General features: G+C 37.7%; 1 protein-coding gene across 1 annotated transcript; it reads left to right on the plus strand.

Moving 5' to 3' along the window:
- The first annotated feature begins 131 nt into the window (after nucleotides 1-131).
- Nucleotides 132-22698, plus strand: LOC103928968. Its single transcript, XM_048581912.1, has 24 exons — nucleotides 132-271; nucleotides 1380-1542; nucleotides 2488-2610; nucleotides 2978-3224; nucleotides 4653-5129; nucleotides 5205-5390; nucleotides 5525-5821; nucleotides 6181-6825; nucleotides 10123-10522; nucleotides 10631-10749; nucleotides 10972-11142; nucleotides 11818-12006; nucleotides 12209-12769; nucleotides 12878-12937; nucleotides 13036-13364; nucleotides 13560-13992; nucleotides 14870-15337; nucleotides 16817-16933; nucleotides 17030-17151; nucleotides 17233-17965; nucleotides 18898-19152; nucleotides 20655-20837; nucleotides 21213-21554; nucleotides 21797-22698. The coding sequence occupies exons 2-24, from the start codon at nucleotides 1460-1462 to the stop codon at nucleotides 22544-22546; spliced, it is 7290 nt and encodes a 2429-aa protein (XP_048437869.1). The 5' UTR covers nucleotides 132-271; nucleotides 1380-1459; the 3' UTR covers nucleotides 22547-22698.

Here is a 22698-nt window from a genome sequence, read left to right on the forward strand (position 1 = left end):
GTGGGCTGCACTTTCCAGGGATGTTTTTATTTGGTAACAGAAAGTGGTCTTTCAGTAGTGCTTCCTTCTATATCAGTCTCATCAAATTTTCTTCCTCTTGAAGTTATTGGGTGTGGGCAGTTGACCAATTCGGGCACCGGAGATAAAGTTAAAAGCACAAGGGAAATGAAAGAATCTCAACAGCCTTGGTCACCCTGGAATGTTGAAATTTTGGACAGAGTCCATTTGTATGAAAGTGCTGAAGAGGCAGATCGCTTGTGTTTGGAAAACGGTGAGGATTTAGTTCTCTGCATAACTTTTTAGCTTTTCCTTATATAGCATATACCACATATGAATATTTGTAGGAGAAAACCTATCTTTTAACCTCATATCCTTTATGATTTGGTGTCCATACTACTGTGCCGGATTTGCATTCATGTTATACTTATAATTGTTTCATGGTCTGCCGACAAATGGTTAATTGACCACTAATGCATTATATTTTAAATTACCATGCTTCTTCTCTCTATCAAGGTCGAACTTTTCACATATGTAGAGAACGTACTCTCAGTGGTTTGATAACTAAGCACAGAGGGAATAAAGAATTTATCATTTTTTTGGAGGTTAATAAATCAAACAAACAATAATGAACCACAACTCTAGCTTGCTATAACAAGGCTAAGGAAACGAATTAGGACCTGCCTCTTGTTTTTTTCTAGATTAATAATTAAAAATGTAAATTAATTGCTGCATATTAGAAAATAAAAATGTCTCATATTGTGAGGACATTTCTGTATACATGCTACATGTGTGTGACATACATGTATACTAGATGTTAATTCTCCATGGTATGAAAAAAAATTCTCTTTAACCATTTTTTATCATCCTTCTGATATTCCTTCCCTAAAAATAGGTTCGTCTTGAAACTTTCCAATCTTTTGCCTTCCTAGGCCATCTACCAACCTCACACCGCAAGACCATGTATAAATCCTCCACTTTTCCTTTTGTATTATCCCCTCATTTGACCTTTTACATTTATTTATCATCACCGACACAGTACTTAAATCTTCTAGCATTAACAACTAAATCGATCCCTCCTAGAAAGGAAAAGGAGTTGTGCCACAAACTGCAAACGTGAGATATCCACTTCTTCCCTTCCAACTACCAAACCCCATATCAAAATTCAACTCCTTGACCAACCTACTTAATGGAGTGTTTCATGGTGTTAACTTCTTATGTCTTTAATTAGCAGTACATTAGCAGCTATTATAGATGCATTTTAATATGGCGTTGCAAAACCAAGTTGTAACTTGTAAATTTGTAATTATAGAAAGACCAAAATACAAGTAAGGTCACATGACCAACTTTTTTTCTTTTGGTTTCTTATTTGTTTCTTATAGAAATATATCGGATATGGGAAATTTCATAAGAGTTTCTGCATCTCAAGGCATGTTGAAATAAATTCTGAGCAATCAATGCCATGTCAGGATGGAACCTGAAAGTATCTCGGATGCATCGACTTCAGTTGGCATTGGACTACTTGAAATTTGATGAGATAGAACGGTGTGATTCTCTACTTTTAGATTCTGCATTGTTGTTGCTTCCTATGGAAAATGATCTTCTGCATTGGGATTCTTGCTTGTGTATTTTGGATCATGCTATTTGAATATGTTTTTCTGTACATTTCTGCATTACATATGCTGAAGGTAGGGCATTAGAAGGTTCTGAAACAGATAGGTCTTGTAGGATAATATGTAAGAACTTGTTTTCTATTATCACAACTTAGGTAGCCACATGATTTATAAACTGGCAAAACTGCATTCTTTTCAAGGTCATTTATACTTTGTACCCTTGTAGTGTGAGTGAAATTTCACTCTGGTGCCTGATAATTCAATTTGGTATATTTATACCAAGGGATTGCACAATGTAGCAATGTTGATTTCTTAATTTCTACCTCAAGTCAAACAAATTGGTTATAACATGACAACCATTTGAACCAATATATGGTGTAATCAAAGGACTCAAAATTATGTTCTTTGTACAATTTAATACGCAGCAACTTCACAGCTGGTAACAACAAAGGGGATACCAAAAGGGTGGGCAATATCCCCTCTCATGTGTGATTGTGGAGGTGTTGCAGCTGCTGTGTTTGGTGAAACATATTTTTATTCCTTTTTTCACCTTTTAATTGTTTGATGTGGGTGACTTGCCTTTACTAATCTGTTTGACAGAACGTACAAATTAATAGGAGGATTAACATTACTAGGATGTGTAAACTAAGACCCTTTAGAGGGGAAACAGTAAGATTACGCCCCTTTTCACTTGACTTAGCAAAGAAAATTGCATTAACAAGTTCTGGTAATCTCGTAGCTGCCAACTGAACTGATAACCAATCTGCTTCAACAACTCTTTCTCACCATCTGCTTGTTTTTGTGACAAAAATCAAAATGAATGCTTCTCTCATTCCTTTATCATGAATATTTAATCTTTCATTTTGGTGTTGGACAGATCATTAGAAATGCTTGTTGGTGTCAATTTGGCAGAAGAAGGAGTATTAAGGTTAATCTTTGCTGCTGTGTATCTGATGCTTCATAAAGTTGGCAATGATAATGAGGTTTCTGCTGCATCAAGGTAGGTTCAGTTACCATTTTGCATTGGTGGATGTTCTGAGTGATGTTTGTTCCGTTTCTTACTCAAGTAACTAAATGACACATTAGCTGTTCAAATAGACCTTAAGGGTAATGTTTTTGGTAGCGACTAATCTGATTTCCATGTATTTTTTCAATACTGCTAATCAAATTGAAGTGTTATGGACACATGATGTTTTATATCCAAGAATTGTTCATGGTTTTGATTCTTTGTGCACCTTTTGCCTGGCTTGCCTTTTCTTTTTGGTATATGCTATGATTGGAATGACCATACACGTCTCATATATATTTTTACAATGGTCTTTATACTTAAGCTTGTGGAGCTTATTTTGTTCATTCTTGTATTTCAGGCTTCTTGCGTTAGCAACTTGCTTTGCAACCAAAATGATTCGTAAGTATTGGTTGGTTGAACATAAGAAAGATGCATATGAATATGATAGGACCCAGATGCTTTCACTTCTGCCAGTTTTACCAGAAAAGGTACAAGATGAAGTGGAAAATTCAAGAAGACTTCGTGAAATGGCTCAATTTTTGGAGATAATACGAAACCTGCAATCTCGACTTGGTTCAAAATATAAGAGACCGGGCAGAGAATTGGTAAGTCATCTCTTTCCTCTCCAGATTTTTAGTTGGAACCACATTTGTTTTTCAATATATGTAGGCTAATGTTCTTTCCAAATGTTCAGCATGTTATGTTGCCAGTGAGTTCAGGCCAATTTGACCAAATAATAAAAGAAGAAAACTCTAAATTCTGAAGCTACTGATGCCTACAAAGAAGCCCCAAAAATGCACCTTTCCCATAAGCACTACCCTCCTTTTCTTTCCACCAAAAAACTTAACCTTCCCAGGGAGATGGGTATCGCTTGGGTATCCCGAAGAATTGTTAACTTCTTTTCAGTGAGTCCCATTCTCCGTCATGGATGGGGAGGAAAACCCAGGGTTTTGTTCGGCTGTATATTTCGCAGTGTGTTGGGTTTTTTGGATGGAGGGAAATCAAAGGATCTTTGAGGATTATGGTGTAGCATGCGGAGATATGGGATAAAGTTCAGTTTCTATCAGCCCTATGGACCACAGTTTCTAATGAGTTCTCTGGAATATTGCTTTCCTTGGTTTGCTTAGATTGGAAGGCGGCTTGTCGCTACTCTGACTCTGTTTTTGTTTTAGGCTGCTTGTTTTTTCTTCGTTGTTTTTTTTGTTGCTTGTTGTGGTTGCGGTGTTTGGGCTGGTCTGCTGGACCACCCTTTTTGTTTGCCTTTTCTGTCCTTATTAAATTGTCTCTTTATAAAAAATGAATGGACCAATATAACCCTCCTCCAAATGAATGGACCAATATAACCCTCCTAAATTAACTGATCCCACAAGAAAAGCCACCGGACAATGCAACAACAAATAATCCAAGCTTTCTACAGCCTTTCTACACTTAATACGCCTATGGGGAGAAAGAGAAACAAAGGGTTGCCTAAATTGCAACAAAGCACAGGTATTTAACTATCCATGAGACATTATCCAACACACATACCTTTAAAGGAACTTTAACTTTTCAAGTCACAATGAGGGAGCAAAGAGAGAGGCAGGTAATCCATCAGGTGTTTTGATAGAGACTTACATGAAAAAGAAGAGGGGCATAGATCTGGGAGGTCGATATCAGATCTTTTGGTTATCATGGAAAGAGTGGGATAAGAGAGTTTTCATTTTGTGGTGCGGAGCTGGATCGTTTATGAGCTGGGTCCCTTTTGGGCTTCGCTGTGGTCATCTACTGCATCGTAGTTGTGGGAGTTGTCTTTTTTCCTGTTATTCCTTTCAGATTGGAGTGCAGCTGTTCTGTAATTTGTAGGCTTCTCTATGTTCATGTTGTTTTTCATTAGTTTAGGCTGGTACTTGTAGCTGATATTAACTTTGCATTCGAGGTCCACTTTGTTTTACCTTTCTTACGCATAAATGTTTTTTTATCCTTAACCTATTAGGGAAAAAAAAAAAAATCATATTTTCCTTACTGCAATTAATGTAAGTAATATATTATTACAGGTGGACAGTGGGGAAACATCGGCACTACTAGGCAATGGTTTATCACAGGATGAATCTCAGTTGATAGTTGTTTCTGTAGACCCCGTATCTTTGGAGACATCAGAACAACAAGACTTTCCTGTATCTACATCTGCCTTTAACTATTCTGAGAATCTTGCATTGACACCTGTGGATCCTGCAGTGCATTTGGACCCGGAGGATTTGAGTGAAGTATCTCTTGTGCCACGAGGGGGGTTCTTAGAGAAGAAAATTCTTCCCTTGGAAAATCCCAAAGAGATGATAGCACGCTGGAAAATAGATAATTTAGACCTCAAGGCGGTAGTCAATGATGCTTTACTCACTGGTCGTCTCCCCTTAGCAGTTCTTCAACTCCATCTTCATCGTTCAAGAGATTCAGTTCCTGGAAAAGAGCCTCATGATACTTTCACTGAAGTCCGTGATATTGGGAGAGCTATTGCTTATGACCTATTTTTGAAGGTAGCTTATTGATGCTTAGCTATATGAAGATATTGTCTTTTATGTTTCAGCAATAATATACTTGACGACCTGCAGGGTGAATCTGGACTTGCTGTGGCCACATTGCAAAGGCTTGGAGAGGATGTAGAAGCTAGCCTCAAGCAGTTATTATTTGGTACAGTAAGAAGATATTTACGAGTGCAAATCACTGAAGAGATGAATAGATATGGCTACCTGGGCCCATACGAGTGGAAGATATTGGATAGGATATCCCTCATTGAGGTACGTAGACTTGTACTAAATGTCTTTCTTACCTTACGAACATATCTGGTATGATTTCAAGTACCAACCAGATGATTCCCTTTGCAGTTTATAAACTTACCTTATCATTGTTTATTTAAACTTTTGTGGTGTAGAGACTTTACCCTAGCAGTAGTTTCTGGAAAACACTTCACGGACGGCAGAAAGAATTCATTAGAATTCCAGCCTGTTCAAGTTTGCCTAAGAGATATTATTTGCGCCTGTTGCATTCACATGCATTCAACAATTCTACCATTGAGTGCGATGACATTGATGGAGTTGTTTTTGGTTCATGGGCAAATGTCAATGAAAATCCTTCTGTTCGTATGGTTGATGAAGATAGTGCTTGTGCTGGATACTGGGCTTGTGCTGCTGTATGGTTTAGTTTCTATGACCAAAGAACCATTGAACGGGTAAGCCACTCTTCCTATTTCTGTGTCCATATACATATAGTCAGATGTAGGTACTTCAAATTGGTCTTTGTAAAGGTTCTACACGTGCTGAAACTCAAGTGCAATATCCTATCCATCGAATTTGTGGTTGGAATTTAAGCTTCTTAGGAACTTGATGGTTGAAAAAGTTTCCAAATAAGCTTAACTAAATATTACATATGATTTATATAGAATATTAACTATGTCCACTTTAGAAATCCCTGAATCTTTAAGGTCTTTTCTTGCTTTCCTGTGTTTTTCTTGACAATTCTTCTATTTTCCATGATTGGAAAACCCTGATTGATTAAACTTCATAAGCTTATAAATTTATTTTAATACAGATAGTCTTGGATCAGCCATCTTTTATGGGTGTGCATGTATTGTGGGAATCACAGCTTGAGTACCATGTATGCCACAGCGACTGGGAGCAAGTCTCTAGACTCCTGGACCTTATTCCACCACAATTTTTAGCAGTTGGAAGCCTCCAAGTCAGCTTGGATGGGTTACAGCCTGTTTCAAATGTTGGATGCAGTAGGGGATCTGATTATGGTGCTTACCTGTGCTCTATTGAAGAATTGGATGCTGTCTGCATGGATGTTCCAGAAATCAAAGTTTTCAGGTTTTCATGTAATAATATGTCCTCCATATGGTTAAGGATGCTGATGCAAGAGAAACTTGCGAGAAGCTTTATTTTCTTAAAGGAATATTGGGAAGGCACCGCTGATATATTACTTCTGCTTGCCCGTTCTGGCTTCATTACTAGCAAGTATGAAGTGCCTTCCAAGGATGATAAGATTGAGAGTTTATCAGTCCCTCAATTTCCAGATGAACGTGGAAAATTTCATGTCGGGACCTTGCAAGCCTTGCATAAGCTACTCATACATCATTGTGCGCAGTATAACTTGCCATACCTTCTGGACCTTTACCTGGACCAGCATGAATTGTTACAAGATAATAATTCATATGCATCATTACAGGAAGCTGCGGTAAGTTTAAAGATATGCAGTGAGCTTCTCAAAGCTGGTCTACTCTAACTGAATTTCCTTTTATCTACTCTATTGGCTGTTATTTTGTTTATGCTATTACATTGGTTATGTCTACCTCTTACTGCACTTTGTATCACTTTAGGCTATATTTGGGAGAGGGATTTCCAAATCACTAGGGATTGAAGCCAAGTTAGTAAGGAATGGACCACAATATGTTAGATAGAGGAGATTAGAAATGAACTTCATGAGCATTATAAAGACATGTATGAGAGATTATAAATGACTCCTTCCAAGTGGTTATTTGCAAAACCCTCTCACATGCCCTTATAATTTTCTATTGCAGTCTTACATTTTGTTGCCCACGCCTTACTAATTTGGCTTCAATCCCTTGGGACTTTGGAGGTCCCCCACCCCATAGATAACTTAGTGATAAAATGCAATTTGTTTCTTTTTAAAGTACAAATTCGGTCCCTAACATTTACAGTTAGATGCTTAGTGATAAAATGCAATTAACTTTTTTCTATTTATAAATAGAAGGAGTTGTAACCCCATGGTCCCCATTAGAGGAGTAATATGGAGCATCTTAAGAGTTTACTACTATATGATGTGTCTCTAGTATTGTTGACAAGACCTATTCATCAATAAAGCGTAGATTTTAGAAATTATTGCCCCATTATAGCATTAAATACGTAACTAGATGCATTTGCAGCAGTTTGGTTAACGTCTGTATGGAAGCCCAGGACTAAGCTTGCTGGCTGAAGTCCAACAGTGAGGCTTTTTTGGTGGAAAGAGGAATGCCATTGTAAAATGTCAAAAAGTCAATCCAAGAGTATATGTCAAGAGTTATTAGTAGTCAATGTATTTGGTCTAATGAAAACTCAATCTCATTGAAGTTTTCTAAGAGTTTACTACTATAGGATGTGTCTCTAGTATTTTTTGTATTATAAACGAGTCTTTTACCTACTCCTAGGAGTCTTAAGCAGTTCCATTTAAAACCTATGAAGAAAGTAAAATCTGGATTAATGAAACCAACTGTTAACCTATGAAGAAAGTAAATTCTGGATTAATGAAACCAAGTATTTCTGTAAAGGCGTGTGCCCTGATATCTCACTTACTTTAGCGTCTCTTATATTATTCTCTATTGAGCTAATTGCTTTGAAAAAGGAGAGATCTTGCATCAGTTGTCCTACTTTCTTTTCTCTTGTTGTATATGTCAACTGGAAAGTAGCCTTGGGACATTCTAGATGCTTCTGTATCAATTGTCCTACATAACCACCAAACTTTTATAAAAGAGGACATTATTTTCAGATGAGCCGATAACACTAGACATGATTACCCCATTCAATATAGTTCCTTGATACCTTTATTAGTTTTCATAGTCAACCATTAATTGTTTACACAGAGCTAAGTACTTGCACATTACTCCGTATTTAAAGAATTCATTCAGCTCAAGTCATTGAATACATGTGACTTCTAGTTATTTAATGCCTGTAGCTCTTCCTTAGACCATAATAAATCAGCAAATAAAACTAAATAGGCAGTTTTCAAATTCAGTCACCCCTTTATTTTAAAAAAATTTAATTTCTCCAATTTCTAAAGCACAAGGTCCTTAACATCTTTGTGTGTACATTTTAATATGTTGGTACTGATGACTGCATTGCAAATTTCAGTTCAGCAAAGTCAAACAGCCTCACCTCTGTATTAATTGCAATAATTGGTGTAGAAGCTTTCACAACATCCCTTGCTTCAGATCTTTTTTTTGGTAACATATTTTTTATGGGGTAAAGGCCTTGCTTCAGATCTTTAATTACCTTACCTCATGAAATTTTTGACAAGATGTCCTCTGGCCTGTAAGATCTGAATTGCAATGTCTAAAGCTTCTTTGAAGGAAAAAAAACAGCCACTAAAAAACTTCGTCTAAATATAAGACAGCAAGAACAAGACTCTAAGACACTGTGTTCCAATCAGACAGGTAACAGGAAAAGAGTAGCCCTCTAAGACACTGTTTTCCAATCAGACAGGTAACAGGAAAAGAGTAGCCCCACTGAAATACTGAAGCTCACAAGGATTCTCAAATCGGACTCTCCCAAATATTTTACACCTACTCCCCCCTCTCATAACAATTTTTTTTTTTTTTTTTGGTGGGGGGAGGTGGGGTGGGTGAGGGTGCCACATTACAGTTTTGCAAATACTTATTTCTTTAGACTCTTCTGAAGTTCCTCAGGTTCTCTTAGTTCATTCATCCATGATCCACAACAAACAACAAATCTATGCCACTGACACTGGTAAGTAAGATGTGGTGTCAGGTTCCAAACCCTTAAAGCACCTATCTAGAAATCGCTAATGTTTCTTGCCCCCACACTTTATAGGGTTTGGCTGTGAGCCCCAGTTTAATAGATGTGTCAGAAAGCTGACAAGTGAAGTCCTGGGTTATTCAAAAAACTAAAAACATTTTCTGACGTAGGGTGTGGGGGAGCTAATTTATGTTTTACTTTTATAAGGAACAAGGCATTCATTATAAAGTGAAAGAAAGTACGGCAAAGGGAACAGAACAAGGTGTACTGCATATAATCTCAAAATCAAGATTTCTCCTTAAATCTAGATTGTACGGCAAAGGGAACAGAACAAGGTTTACTGCATATACTCTCAAAATCAAGATTTCTCCTTAAATCTAGATTCTCAAGGAGAAACTTAGGAAATTTAAATTATTGGAAAACACCACTAATGTTGATAAAATATGATATCCATTTTTTGATAATCTGCTGACTAATTTTCTCTCTATTCATAAGTAGTTTACTGAAACCCCTCTTAATTCCTCCACAGCATTTGGTTGTTCCAACAAAGCTAATTTGTGGATTCTATAATTTTTATTTTTTAAGGAGTCATATTTGACTGACATCACTTTACAGCTGTGACCACGATTGTTTTATGTCTATTAAACTATTTGGGGTAGTTGTTAAGTACTTCGTAGTTTGGATGAGAAAACGACCCTATTTTCCAATTCATTATGATTTTGGTACACTATTGTGTAATTTTGGAATAAATGTTGCAAAACTTGATATTTTCTATTTTTAAACTCTGCCAATTTTCTTGTTTCATCCATCATTGGGGAGACAGCAGTGTTAGAAGTCACCTAGGCTAATGGAGAGTTGTTTTCCTGCCACTCTTCTAAATTGCTTCATGAGCTCTATTCGATAATATATCATATATGCGGTCCTCTGACTTCCCCCTTACCTTCTTATTATTGTCAAAAACACCATGCATGTCTCATATGTTTTCTGCAATGCATTCATACAGGGAGATTGTGAATGGGCAAGATGGTTGCTCCTCTCTAGGGTAAAGGGGTGTGAGTATGAAGCATCATTTTCTAATGCTCGCGCGATCATGTCACGCAATCTAGTTCCTGGAAGTAACCTAAGCGTTCCAGAGATGGATGAAATAATTCGTACCGTTGATGACATTTCTGAAGGAGGGGCAGAATTGGCAGCTGTGGCAACCTTAATGTATGCTTCTGTCCCAATTCAAAGTTGTCTGAGTAGTGGTAGTGTAACGAGGCATAGCAGTACATCAGCCCAGTGCACACTAGAGAATCTTAGGCCTACTCTTCAGCGTTTCCCTACATTGTGGCAATCATTTGTATCAGCATGTTTTGGGCATGATCCCATTTCCAGTTTTTGGGGGCCTAAGGCAAATAATGGTAAGCTTTAGCTACCCTGTTTTGCAGCAGTAAAGCACTTTTAGTTCTTTGATAATTCGTTTCATTGTTATTTACTATTGACAATTTTGCCCATTCAACTCTTTTCAGATTATATAAATTGGCGCTGCAAAATATTTTTCTCTTCTGGATGTGATACATCACTTCGACAAATGCTGCCATGCTGGTATCCTAAGCCTCTACGGAGACTGATTCAGCTTTATGTGCAGGTCTCTTATTGTTGTTTTTCATGTATCAATGTATTCCTTTCATTATTTATGGGCACGTTTGTGCGCACACACAAATTTCTCTTTACTCTTGATTACTGGTCAACTGTGACTTGAAATGGCATGTTATTTGCTCCATACAGATTCTCCTGTGCTCGTCACTTGTTAGTGGTGTATACTTATTTGGATTTGGTTGTTGTATCATATACTTGCATGATATTGCAGGGTCCTCTTGGATGGCAAACAGTGTCAGGTCTGCCAATAGGAGAGGGTTTGTTACACAGAGATGCAGAGTTTTTCATAAACGCTGATGAGGATACTGAGTTCAGCGCAATCTCCTTGGAAGCTGCCATCCAAAAACACATTCAGGAGGAACTCTATAATTCTGCTCTTGAGGTATCTGTATGCTTTTCTCGTGTTAACAATGATTAATATTACCCATATCAGACTAATTTTAGCTTCCATCATCGAATATTAGCCGTTAAAGATAGTTTTGTTTGACCATGTATTTGCCACAGTGGCTTTGTTGTTGTTGTGATTTGAACTGCAACTTATCTGTCTTCTAGTTACTAATTAGACTTTCTTGCTTGCATATCGTCGTATTTAATCTAGTGAAGTTGGGGGAAATTGGTTTGTTGACTCATTTTTTTTTCCTCAATTTGAATGGTAGATGTATATTTTACTGAGTGGTACTACAAAATATATTTCTTAAAATGGAAGAGCAAAGGGCTGTGATTAATCGTCTTTTTTTATTTTTTATTTTTTTTATGTTCTTTTAGTTTTGCTGAGGAATCGGTTATTCATTCTATTGCTTCGTTTATTCATGTTTGTTTTGGTGGGTATATCTTTTTAAAATAATTTCTTAACTGAATTGTTGCATTACTGTTCTTTCCGAGTTAACACAATTTGTAGGATTTCATTTTGATGATGTTGGTACCATTGTACAACTGCTCAAATATATATTTGTTGAAACGTTAAAAGAAAAAAGAAAAGAAGAAAAACCCTATTTATTGCTTCTCTAGTGCTGTTACAATGTTCTCCCTCTCATCTTAGTAGTTTTATTGACGCCAGGAAAACTCACTTGGCTTGGAGCACCATTTACATCGTGGACGTGCACTAGCAGCTTTTAATCATTTACTTACTGCGAGAATTCAAAAACTAAAGTCAGAAAGGCAAGCGCATGGACAGACAAATGTTCAAGCAGATGTTCAAACACTTCTTGGACCTATAAAAGAAAGTGAAAAGTCTCTTCTTGCATCTGTAAGTTTTAGTTTCTTCTATTCCAGTGTTATACTTTTGGTGAATGATAATTACTGGTATAGAAATATTTAACTTTGTATTATGGATGATTTTCTTCTTGTCTAAATTTATTTATTGCTGAGCCCTCGCTTTCATAAAAAGATTAAAGTCAAACGCTTACTTCGGATCATGCTTTGAAGTTTGTTATTCTGCTCTATTGTAGGTCATGCCATTTGCAATTATGCATTTTGAGGATTCTGTGTTGGTGGCATCATGTGCTCTCCTCCTGGAGCTTTGTGGCTTTTCTGCCAGCATGCTCCGCATAGACATTGCAGCCTTGAGACGGATATCTTCTTTCTACAAATCGAATGAAAATATTGAGAGCTTAAGGCAACTTCCAACCAAGAGTTCTGAATTTCATGCAGTTAGCCATGAAAGTGATATAACAGTATCTATCGCTCGAGCTCTAGCAGATGAATATCTGCACCAGGATATTTCAAGAAATGGTAAGCAAAAGGGTACTCCAAATTTAGCTGCTGGTAAACAATCTTCACGAGCTCTCATGCTTGTTTTACATCACTTGGAAAAAGCTAGCCTTCCTCAAACGGTGGATGTAAAGACATGTGGTTCTTGGCTTTTGAGTGGCAATGGTGATGGAATGGAGTTAAGATCTAAGCAGAAAGCTGCAAGCCATCACTGGAATTTAGTTACAGTTTTTTGTCAGATGCATCACCTTCCCTTGAGTACAAAATACCTTTCTGTATTGGCAAGAGACAACGATTGGGTTTGTACATATTATCATATCATAATTGTCATTAATTACAAAATGAATCTGATTTGTGAATACAAATTTTTTTAAACTTGGATCCCTTCCTCTTTTTGTCTCTTTAAGGTCGGATTTTTGTCGGAAGCTCAGATTGGAGGATATCCTTTTGATACGGTGGTCCAAATGGTATATATTGCTGCTAATTTAAAACGTATTATACAATCTTGATATGAACCAGACATATTTAATGATATTGCACCATTTCTCATTATGTCATTTTTCAGGCATCAAAGGAGTTTAGTGATCCACGTCTCAAAATTCATATTTCAACAGTTTTGAAAGGCATGCAGTTAAGAAGAAAAGCTAGCTCCTCCTCATATTTAGATACTACAGAAAAGAATAGCGAAGTGTCCTTTCCAGAAGAAAACATTTGTGTCCCAGTCGAACTCTTTAGAATATTAGCAGAATGTGAAAGGCAGAAATTTCCTGGAGAGGCCATTTTGTTGAAAGCGAAGGAGTTGTCCTGGTCAATTTTGGCAATGATTGCCTCTTGCTTTTCAGATGTGTCTCCGATATCTTGCCTAACAGTATGGCTGGAAATTACTGCTGCAAGGTTAGTGCTGATATTCATTTACAATTGATGATGCTTCCTGGATTGTGTATTCATTTAAAACTATATCTATATGAATATTTTTATGTTGTGACTCACTGACTCCGCACTTGGTTTAGATATGTTTGTGATATGAATTTCTCAGGTGTCATTACTGATGCATTATTTTGCTTCTGACTGCAACTTTATGCTCCACAGGGAAACTTCTTCTATTAAGGTGAATGATATTGCTTCCAGAATTGCAAGAAATGTTGGAGCAGCCGTAGAAGCTACTAATTCCCTTCCAGCAGGAAGTAAAGGCATGTGTTTTCATTACAATAGGAAAAATTCAAAACGAAGGCGGCTTTTGGAGCCCATCTCAAGAGATCCCTCAGATGCTTCAATTTCTAATATTTCAAATTCTCTTCCGTGTGCAAATATATTTGATTCCCCGGGCCTTATTTCTAAAGGAGAAAGAAAGATAGAACTTGGGGAAAGTATGAATGTTTCCAGTGATTCTGAGGAAGGGCCTGCTTTGCTGTCCAAGATGGTTGCAGTGCTTTGTGAGCAACACTTGTTCCTGCCTTTGTTAAGGGCATTTGAAATGTTCCTTCCGTCATGTTCTCTCTTACCTTTCATACGTGCTCTCCAGGTTTGTAAATAAAATAAAAATCAATAATCCCTTCCATCTGTGATTCTTCATTCGAAGAGGGTTCCTCCTTTCAATAGGCTATTTCAGAGGGATTTTTTTTTCCTGTCCTTTGCTTTAAGGCTATGTTTGAGTGAGGGATTTCCATTTCCCAAGGGATTGAGGTCAATTTAGTGGGAAATTGATTAGAAAATGTTTGTTAGGAGGGATTAGAAATGCCTGATATGAGCATGCGTTTGTATTGCCTGGTTTGCAAATCCCTACTTGGGAGGAGTCATTTACAAATATCTCTCACATGCCCTTGCAATGCTCATGGAGGGCATCTCTAATCCCTCATTATTTTGCTGTCCATTTCTTAATAACTTAGACCTCAATCCCTCTGGATCTGGAAATCCCTCTCCCAAACATAGCCTTAAGGATGTATAGTTGCTGGTACTTGAGACTTTATGTTGTCAGATGCAACGTGCTGCTCCTAGAGCTGCTAGTATGTGTGGACAGTTCATATCTGTCTCCGATGATCAGCAATTGGCATATGATTTGCATTGTTTTTGTTAGAATTTCTTGGTTTATCCCTGGTGAAGTTCGAGCTGTTAAGCTGTGCGCTGACATTGTCATGCTTTACTACTCTTTCTCAGCATGATAGAAATCATGAATGCATACTTGTTCATAGATTAAATAACCATGTGCTATTATCAATATTGAAGGATTTTTATTGTCTTTCTTACTGTCTTTTAGATGGAAGGGACTCGTTCAATATTGTTGAAAGGTCTTCGTTGATTTATAAAGATTTTGACATTGTTCAATTGATATCCTGTTGCTTCTGGAACTGAATAGATGGGTATGACAATGTATAAATTTTTTCTTTTTTCTCCCACCTCAGGCATTTTCACAAATGCGCCTATCTGAAGCCTCAGCACACTTGGGTTCATTTTCTGCCCGAATTAAAGAAGAATCAACACGCCTGCCAGTAAATGTTGGACGAGAAGCACAGATTGGTACATCATGGATCAGCTTCACCTCCATTAAAGCTGCAGATTCAATGCTTTTGACATGTCCATCTCCTTACGAGAAAAGATGTTTACTGCAACTGCTTGCTTCAACTGATTTTGGTGATGGAGGGTCCGCAGCAATATACTACCGACGTCTTTATTGGAAAATTAATTTAGCAGAGCCATTATTACGCAAGGATGACACTTTACATCTTGGGAGCGAGACTTTAGATGATGTTTCCCTTGCAACGGGACTGGAGAATAACAGGCACTGGGAGCAGGCACGGAACTGGGCCAGACAGTTGGAGGCCAGTGGTGCACCTTGGAAATCTGCTGTTCATCGTGTAACTGAAAATCAGGTATTCTTTGAATTTAATTACTAATGACTTTGTGCAATTAGGCACTGCTGTAGAATTTGCAACAACTGTTTTGGACTTTGAGCTGCAGCTAGGCTAGTTGGTTGGTGGCTGGTAAAACTATATTAATTGAGTTGATTTCTGCATTCTTTGATACTTTAAATCAGCCCGGGTAAGGGCCTTTTGTTTTGAAGCATGACAGTTTTGGGTAGAGGCCGGCACAAATCCTGATTGGCCAGTTCTATTTCATAACTTAGACATCAACTACATGGTATTGCAATTGGTGGTGGCAATCTAGTGACATGGCAGAGTAAGCAGCAGTCATTTGTGGCCAGATCTAGTGTGGAAGTAGAATTTAGGGCCTTACAGTGTGTGGACTACTGTGGTTGAAGATCTCGATAAGAAATTTGAAGATTGCTCATAGGGACCCGATCAAGCTATGTTATGACAATTAGGCAGTTATCAGTATTGCTCATAGGGATCCAATGAAGCTATGTTGCGACAATTAGGAAGCTATTGGTATTACTAAATATGTTGAGATTGATAGGCACTTTATTTAGGAGAACTTAACTGAAACTGTGATTATTCTACATTCTTGTATACAAATATCATCTCCCAAGGGTCTGAAAATTTTGAACCTATGTCTCTAGTAAGTTTCTACAGATGCCTGATTGGTGTTAGATATGGTTATATTTCCTGGATATCTGCCGTAATAAACAATTGGATAGTATGGAAATAGGAGAGGATGCACCTTCTAATCTTATTTATACCCGTTTTTAGTTTCCAAAAATTGGATAGTTCCTTGACAATATTGCACATTGCAACCCATCTACTGAGAACCATGACTATTTTTGAGAAAAATAAAAAGGTTTAAAAGAGCATATGGAGATACCTCATGTACGCATCAGAACTGTATGGGTTATGTTGAGAGTGAATCCCACACTGGGGAAAGGAGGAAGCTTTGCTTATGCTTACAAGTATTTGGGCTACTCCCCATATTGCCAATTGGTTTTGTGTTGTCCACATGCTAGGCTCGATAATGCGCCACACGTGAGGGGGCGTGTTGAGAGTGAATCCCACTTCGAAGGAATGAGGGACCTTGCATGTGCTTATAAGTAGTTGGGCTACTCCCCATATTGTCAATTGGTTTTATGGTGGAACCCCAACGTTCTTCAGGTCATCTATCCTAAGCACACTATAATTTATAGAAGGAAACTAGGAAAGGTATGGGTTAGCTATCAGTATTAATCAGTTGACAGATAATGATTGATTATCTAGTAAGGTTGGTTGCAGGTATTTTCTTTGTTTATGTTTTCTTCAAAATTTGTAATATGTATGTATGCTTTAGGTTCCCTTGGTCAAAATGTGATCCTCGGTTAAGGAATGTGAACATGGTAATATTGCATCACCTAAATCCTGAGAATATTCTGACCTCTTTCTGACCTCTTTCTCCTTTTTTTTTTCTACTGTTTACCAATTTAGGCTGAATCAATGGTAGCTGAATGGAAGGAGTTTCTTTGGGATGTTCCAGAGGAGAGAATTGCATTATGGGGCCATTGCCAAACGTTGTTCATCAGATACTCTTTCCCAGCTTCACAGGTACTTTGTCCTTGTATTTGAAACAGTTTTGAACCAAAATTCATTTACAGTGTCTTGTTTATTTTGTGAGAGTATTTGCTATGATGTGGTTTCCAGGCTGGGTTATTTTTCCTGAAACATGCAGAAGCTTTGGAAAAAGATCTTCCAGCTAGAGAGCTTCATGAGCTGTTGCTGCTTTCTCTACAATGGTTAAGCGGGATGATAACCCTATCCAGTCCGTACGTTACATACAACACATTTTATTTAGTTGTTATGTCTTTGTTTAATAACTTCACTAATTGGGGTAATCAATTTTCCAGAGCTTATCCACTTCATCTTATTCGAGAAATCGAGACTAAAGTGTGGCTCTTGGCAGTAGAATCAGAAGCACACATTAAGGATGAAGGAGACTTCAATTTAAGCAGTTCCAGCCGTGACCCAATTATGAAAAATAGCTCCAGTATTATTGACCGGACTGCATGTCTAATAACAAAAATGGACAATCATGTTGGTACATTTAAGAATAGAACGGTTGAGAAACATGATCTGAGAGAAAATAACCAGGCACATAACAAGAACTATGTATTAGATACTAGCTTTCCAATGACCACAGGGGGGAGTACAAAGACTAAGCGGAGGACAAAAGGCTACGGGCCGTTAAGACGGCCACCACTTGATGCGGTAGAGAAGCACACTGATCTTCATGATGGTTCCAACCCTCCCAGCGTTAGAAGTGATTTGCAATCTCAGGACGAAAACATAAAAATGGAAATGTCTTTTTCACGATGGGAGGAAGGGGTAGGACCAGCAGAGCCAGAAAGTGCTGTTCTTTCCTTATTGGAATTTGGACAAATAGCAGCTGCAAAGCAACTCCAGCATAAGCTATCTCCAGATAAAATCCCATATGAATTTGTAGTTGTGGATGCTGCATTGAAACTTGCAGGAATGTCTTCAAGTAAGAAAGTATCCTTATCAATGCTAGATGAGGAGGTGCGTTCTGTTATGCAATCGTACAACATACTGAATGAACAGCATCAAGTTGACCCAGTGCAGGTTATTTTGCAAATCTGCCCTTCTCTCATCTCTCTCTCCTTCTCGTGCACGCTATGTTTATTCTTTTTTTTTCTTTTTTTTCTTTTTTTTTTTATTTTTTTTATTTTTTGGTTTTGTTCATGTTCTCTTCACATGTATAAAGTGTAAATTCCGTGCTAGCAACATATGCTGGCACAGGCTCTAAATCAGGCAAAAGCTTTTAGTTAAGCCACTTCTGCAACTTTTACATTGCTTTTGTTCCTTGTTTCAGAGACTGATTTTTCTAAATAATGACAGAGCTGCCACTGATTTTCTTTTCAACCCTCAGTTCTTCAAACATCACAGCGTGGAATTTCCCATCAAACTTTTCATCCTGAATTGCAACTTCTTGCGTCTAATATAGTCGGTTAATTCATTATCTGGGATTATGGGTATCTAAAGTTTTCTTTATTGGAAGCTCTATTTGGTAGTGGTCAACTTGTCTATATTTCTTTTTTATTTCCAGCAAGATGTTTGTGCTTTTTACTTCATTAGAGCATATTTTCTGATTCTTACTGTGCTGCAAGTTTCAGCTTTTGGGGACCCTATTCCATCATATGATTTGAGGAAGATGGAATAAAATAAAATTTGGACTTCAGTTGCAGCTCTGTAATTAATTAGAAAAAAGTAGTTTTCAAAACAAGAAAACAAAAGCAATATCAAAAATGGGACGTGTGACTTAATCAAAAGACTTTGACTGATTGAGCACCTGAGCTAATACTCGGTTGCTAGCACGGCTCAAGTAAATACTTGGTTTTTTAATTTGAAACTTTTAGTTCAAGCTCAATAGCTTTCTTAATGGCTATTTGTGGTCTACCCCTTCTTTCTCTTCTAACAGAGACCCAATATTGTTTTGGTTACTTGGATGATGCTCTTAATGTCCTTAAATTAACGTGATATTCTGAATATCGAAGGTTTTGGAGAGTCTTGCAACCAATCTTTCTGAAGGTTGTGGGCGTGGAATTTGCAAGAAGATAATAGCAGTCGCCAAAGCTGCAACCATCTTAGGCATTTCATTTTCCGAGGCATTTGATAAGCAGCCAATTGAATTACTACAGCTACTTTCCCTTAAAGCACAGGAGTCATTTGAGGAGGCGCATCTCCTTGTAAGAACTCATTCAATGCCAGCGGCCAGTATTGCTCAAATTCTTGCAGAATCCTTTCTAAAGGTTTGTTTAAAAATATTTACCTGTTCGCTTGTTTTATGTTCAACTGGTTTTTTTTTTTTTTTTTTTTTTTTCTGTTTTTGTTGGGGGGGGGGGGGAGATGAAGTCAGCATTCGTGGTGTTAGACACATTCGTTGTCTCATTGTGAACAGAAAATTTGTGTATATCCATATACATATGCAAAATGTGTAGTATTGTTGAGATTATGAATCCCACATTATGGAATTAAGGGACCTTCCATGTGCTTGTAAGGGGTTGGGCCACTCCCCTAATTTCCAGTTGGTTTTAGGGTGGAACCTCAACTTCCTTCAAGGGTATATATAAATACATGAGAAATGGTGACTTGCCAATACAAAATACTCTGTGTGTATAAACCACCCCACCCCCCCCCCCCCCTTCCCTGGCACACATTCAGGCATGATTCGCCTAATTGTGAATCTAGAAAGTTGCTTATATAACCGGCAAATTATATTTTACCATTGTTGTTGTCACCTTTACTTGAACCACTTCCATAGTCTATATAATCGTGAGCTGAAAAAAAATGGTTCTCGTGTGCCAACAGTAATTTAATTGACAATACAATAAACAGTCTAGAAGACAACACAAGTGCTGAACCCTAATTGAACTATCTATAGTTCCCCTTCAATAAATATGTTCAACAGTTTTCATCTTTTAGATTTTTATAAGTTTCTCTTCCTAAGGTGTTTGTTTTTTCTTCTCTCTCTTACTCAATTTTGATTGGTTATTTTCTGGGTGTTATGTTATCCAGTTGTTTTGGTAATGAATTGATTTCAAAGAAAGCAAAGACAAGCCATCTATCCCTTCTCTGTCAATTACTGTATCGTATTTGTATCAAGTTTTTTACAATAACTCTTGTTGTTAGGAAATCTCCACAGCTGTAATTGATAATCAATTTGGTTCGCATACAAGATGTGTAGGCAAAAAATTGAAAATTCAAATATGAAACCACTTATTAACCATTGACAGTATAGTTTTTAATATTTTATGTGACATATTGTAACTCTTGTATAATGATGGCTGTGTTAGCAGCTGTCAAATGAATTTAGGTTTCAAGTCTTGAGGTTTTTGTAACTTGGCTCTATTTGAGAGGTCCAGTATTTTACTTGAGGCTAGATATTCAGATTGTGGATACAGTATCGACACTTCATAATTGCCTTTGGTATTAATAAAAATATTTTTCTTTTCAGGGTGAAAAAATAAAGTTGTAGCTTATTGTAGGACCCTTTAGATTTACACTTTTCTTCTTAATGCGTGATTAATTTTTCATTTTCTATGTAATTTTTTTTTATTAGTAAGAAAATAGCTTGAATTTGGCTTGTGTATTTCTTGAATCTTGACCTGTACATGAACACGTACATGATTCACTTATGGAATATAGTTTCATTTTGGATTTTGACTACGCTTTGTGCAGTATGTTCTACCTAATGGTAGTTACATTTTGGACAACAAAATGGCTTTAAAAGTATGTCAAAATTATGTTTCAGGGCTTATTGGCTGCTCATCGTGGAGGGTATATGGATTCTCAAAAGGAAGAAGGACCTGCTCCTTTATTGTGGAGATTTTCAGACTTCTTGAAGTGGGCAGAGCTTTGCTCTTCTGAGCAAGAAATTGGACATGCATTGATGCGTTTGGTTATTACCGGACAAGAAGTACCACATGCCTGTGAGGTACTGATATATCTTGATGTTATTGTTGAGTCTGAAAAGGTTACGCTGTCAAACAACGAGCCCGACAATATTAAGCTGAACATTTACAATCAAACCATCACGTATTGAATCTATTTGTTGTCTTCCTCGTCTTCTTATTCGAATCTTGGCATATGTGGATTGTAGTCGTCTAAACAAACAATTAAACCTGATAATGTCATCAAAATGCCTTAATTTGGAATGGCTCCACCCAGAGGGTCCCTTAGAGTGAGAAGGGGAAACTAAGAGAGTGGACACAGGAAGATTATTGAAAAGGATCAATTATTGATACGGTTAATTGGACCATCTTTCATGTTCAAGCGCTAATGCTTTTTTGGCTTTCAATCGTGTTTTCAGGTTGAGCTTCTAATTTTGTCCCACCACTTCTACAAATTATCATCTTGCCTTGATGGAGTTGATGTTCTTGTAGCCCTCGCAGCTACTAGGGTAGAAGCGTATGTCTCTGAGGGTGATTTTTCATGTTTGGCCCGTCTCATAACTGGAGTAGGAAACTTCCATGCCCTCAATTTCATTCTTGGAATTCTGATAGAAAATGGTCAACTGGATCTCCTTCTTCAGAAGTATTCTGCTGCAGCAGATGCAAGTTCTGGCACTGCTGAGGCTGTTAGAGGGTTTCGAATGGCTGTTCTCACATCACTCAAGCATTTCAATCCAAATGACCTTGATGCCTTTGCTATGGTTAGTATATGCAGTCTTGATTTCTTGTGACCCTTACGGCTTATATGGTACAGTAAATTTATGTGGAAAATTCTCATTAAAGAGCGTTATTAAGCCAACGTAATACTTGATCAATTATATGTTTGATATTTTAGTACTGGATTGCAGCTTAATCCAGGCTATAAAATAAATTAATAGCCTACATATGTCTCTGAAACAACTATCTAATACAAGAGCTGTTATCTTTATACCATTTTTGTCAGGTCTACAATCATTTTGACATGAAACATGAAACGGCTGCTCTCTTAGAGTTACGAGCGGAGCAGTCATCTGAGCAGTGGTATGGCCGTTATGACAAGGATCAGAATGAAGATCTTTTAGACTCTATGCGGTTTTACATTGAAGCTGCTGAAGTTCACAAATCCATCGATGCTGGCAACAAAACACGCGCTGCATGCGCTCAGGCTTCCCTTGTGTCCCTTCAAATTCGAATGCCTGACTTCCAGTGGCTGTACCGTTCAGAAACCAATGCCAGGCGGGCCCTTGTTGAACAGTCTCGTTTTCAAGAAGCCCTCATTGTTGCTGAAGCCTATGGCCTTAATCAGCCAAGTGAGTGGGCTTTGGTACTTTGGAACCAGATGCTGAAACCGGAAGTAATGGAAGAGTTTGTGGCTGAATTTGTGGCCGTTCTTCCTCTCCAGCCTTCGATGCTTGCTGATCTAGCAAGATTTTATAGGGCAGAGGTGGCAGCGAGAGGGGACCAATCCCAATTCTCGGTTTGGCTAACGGGGGGAGGGTTGCCAGCTGAATGGGCCAAGTATCTGGGGAGGTCGTTTAGATGCTTGTTGAGAAGGACGAGAGATTTGAAGCTGCGGTTACAACTGGCTACTCTGGCTACTGGCTTTGGGGATGTCATCGATGCATGCATGAACGCATTAGATAGGGTTCCGGACAATGTTGGACCACTTGTACTCAGGAAAGGTCATGGTGGCGCTTATCTCCCGCTAATGTGAGTCACTTCATTAATTCAAACCTCAGGAGGATTTTGTATATTCGGGAGAGTCTCTGTCTGTAAATTATTTAACAGGTTTGCGAGAAAATTACGCCATGTTTTGTAACCTATTAAAAACACTTGTTTGGTATGAAATTCAAAATTGCTTTTAAA

The sequence above is a fragment of a genome, unplaced genomic scaffold, assembly GCF_019419815.1.
Source record: "Pyrus x bretschneideri cultivar Hongxiangsu unplaced genomic scaffold, Pyrus_bretschneideri_v1 Contig18, whole genome shotgun sequence".
Classification (NCBI taxonomy): domain Eukaryota; kingdom Viridiplantae; phylum Streptophyta; class Magnoliopsida; order Rosales; family Rosaceae; genus Pyrus; species Pyrus x bretschneideri.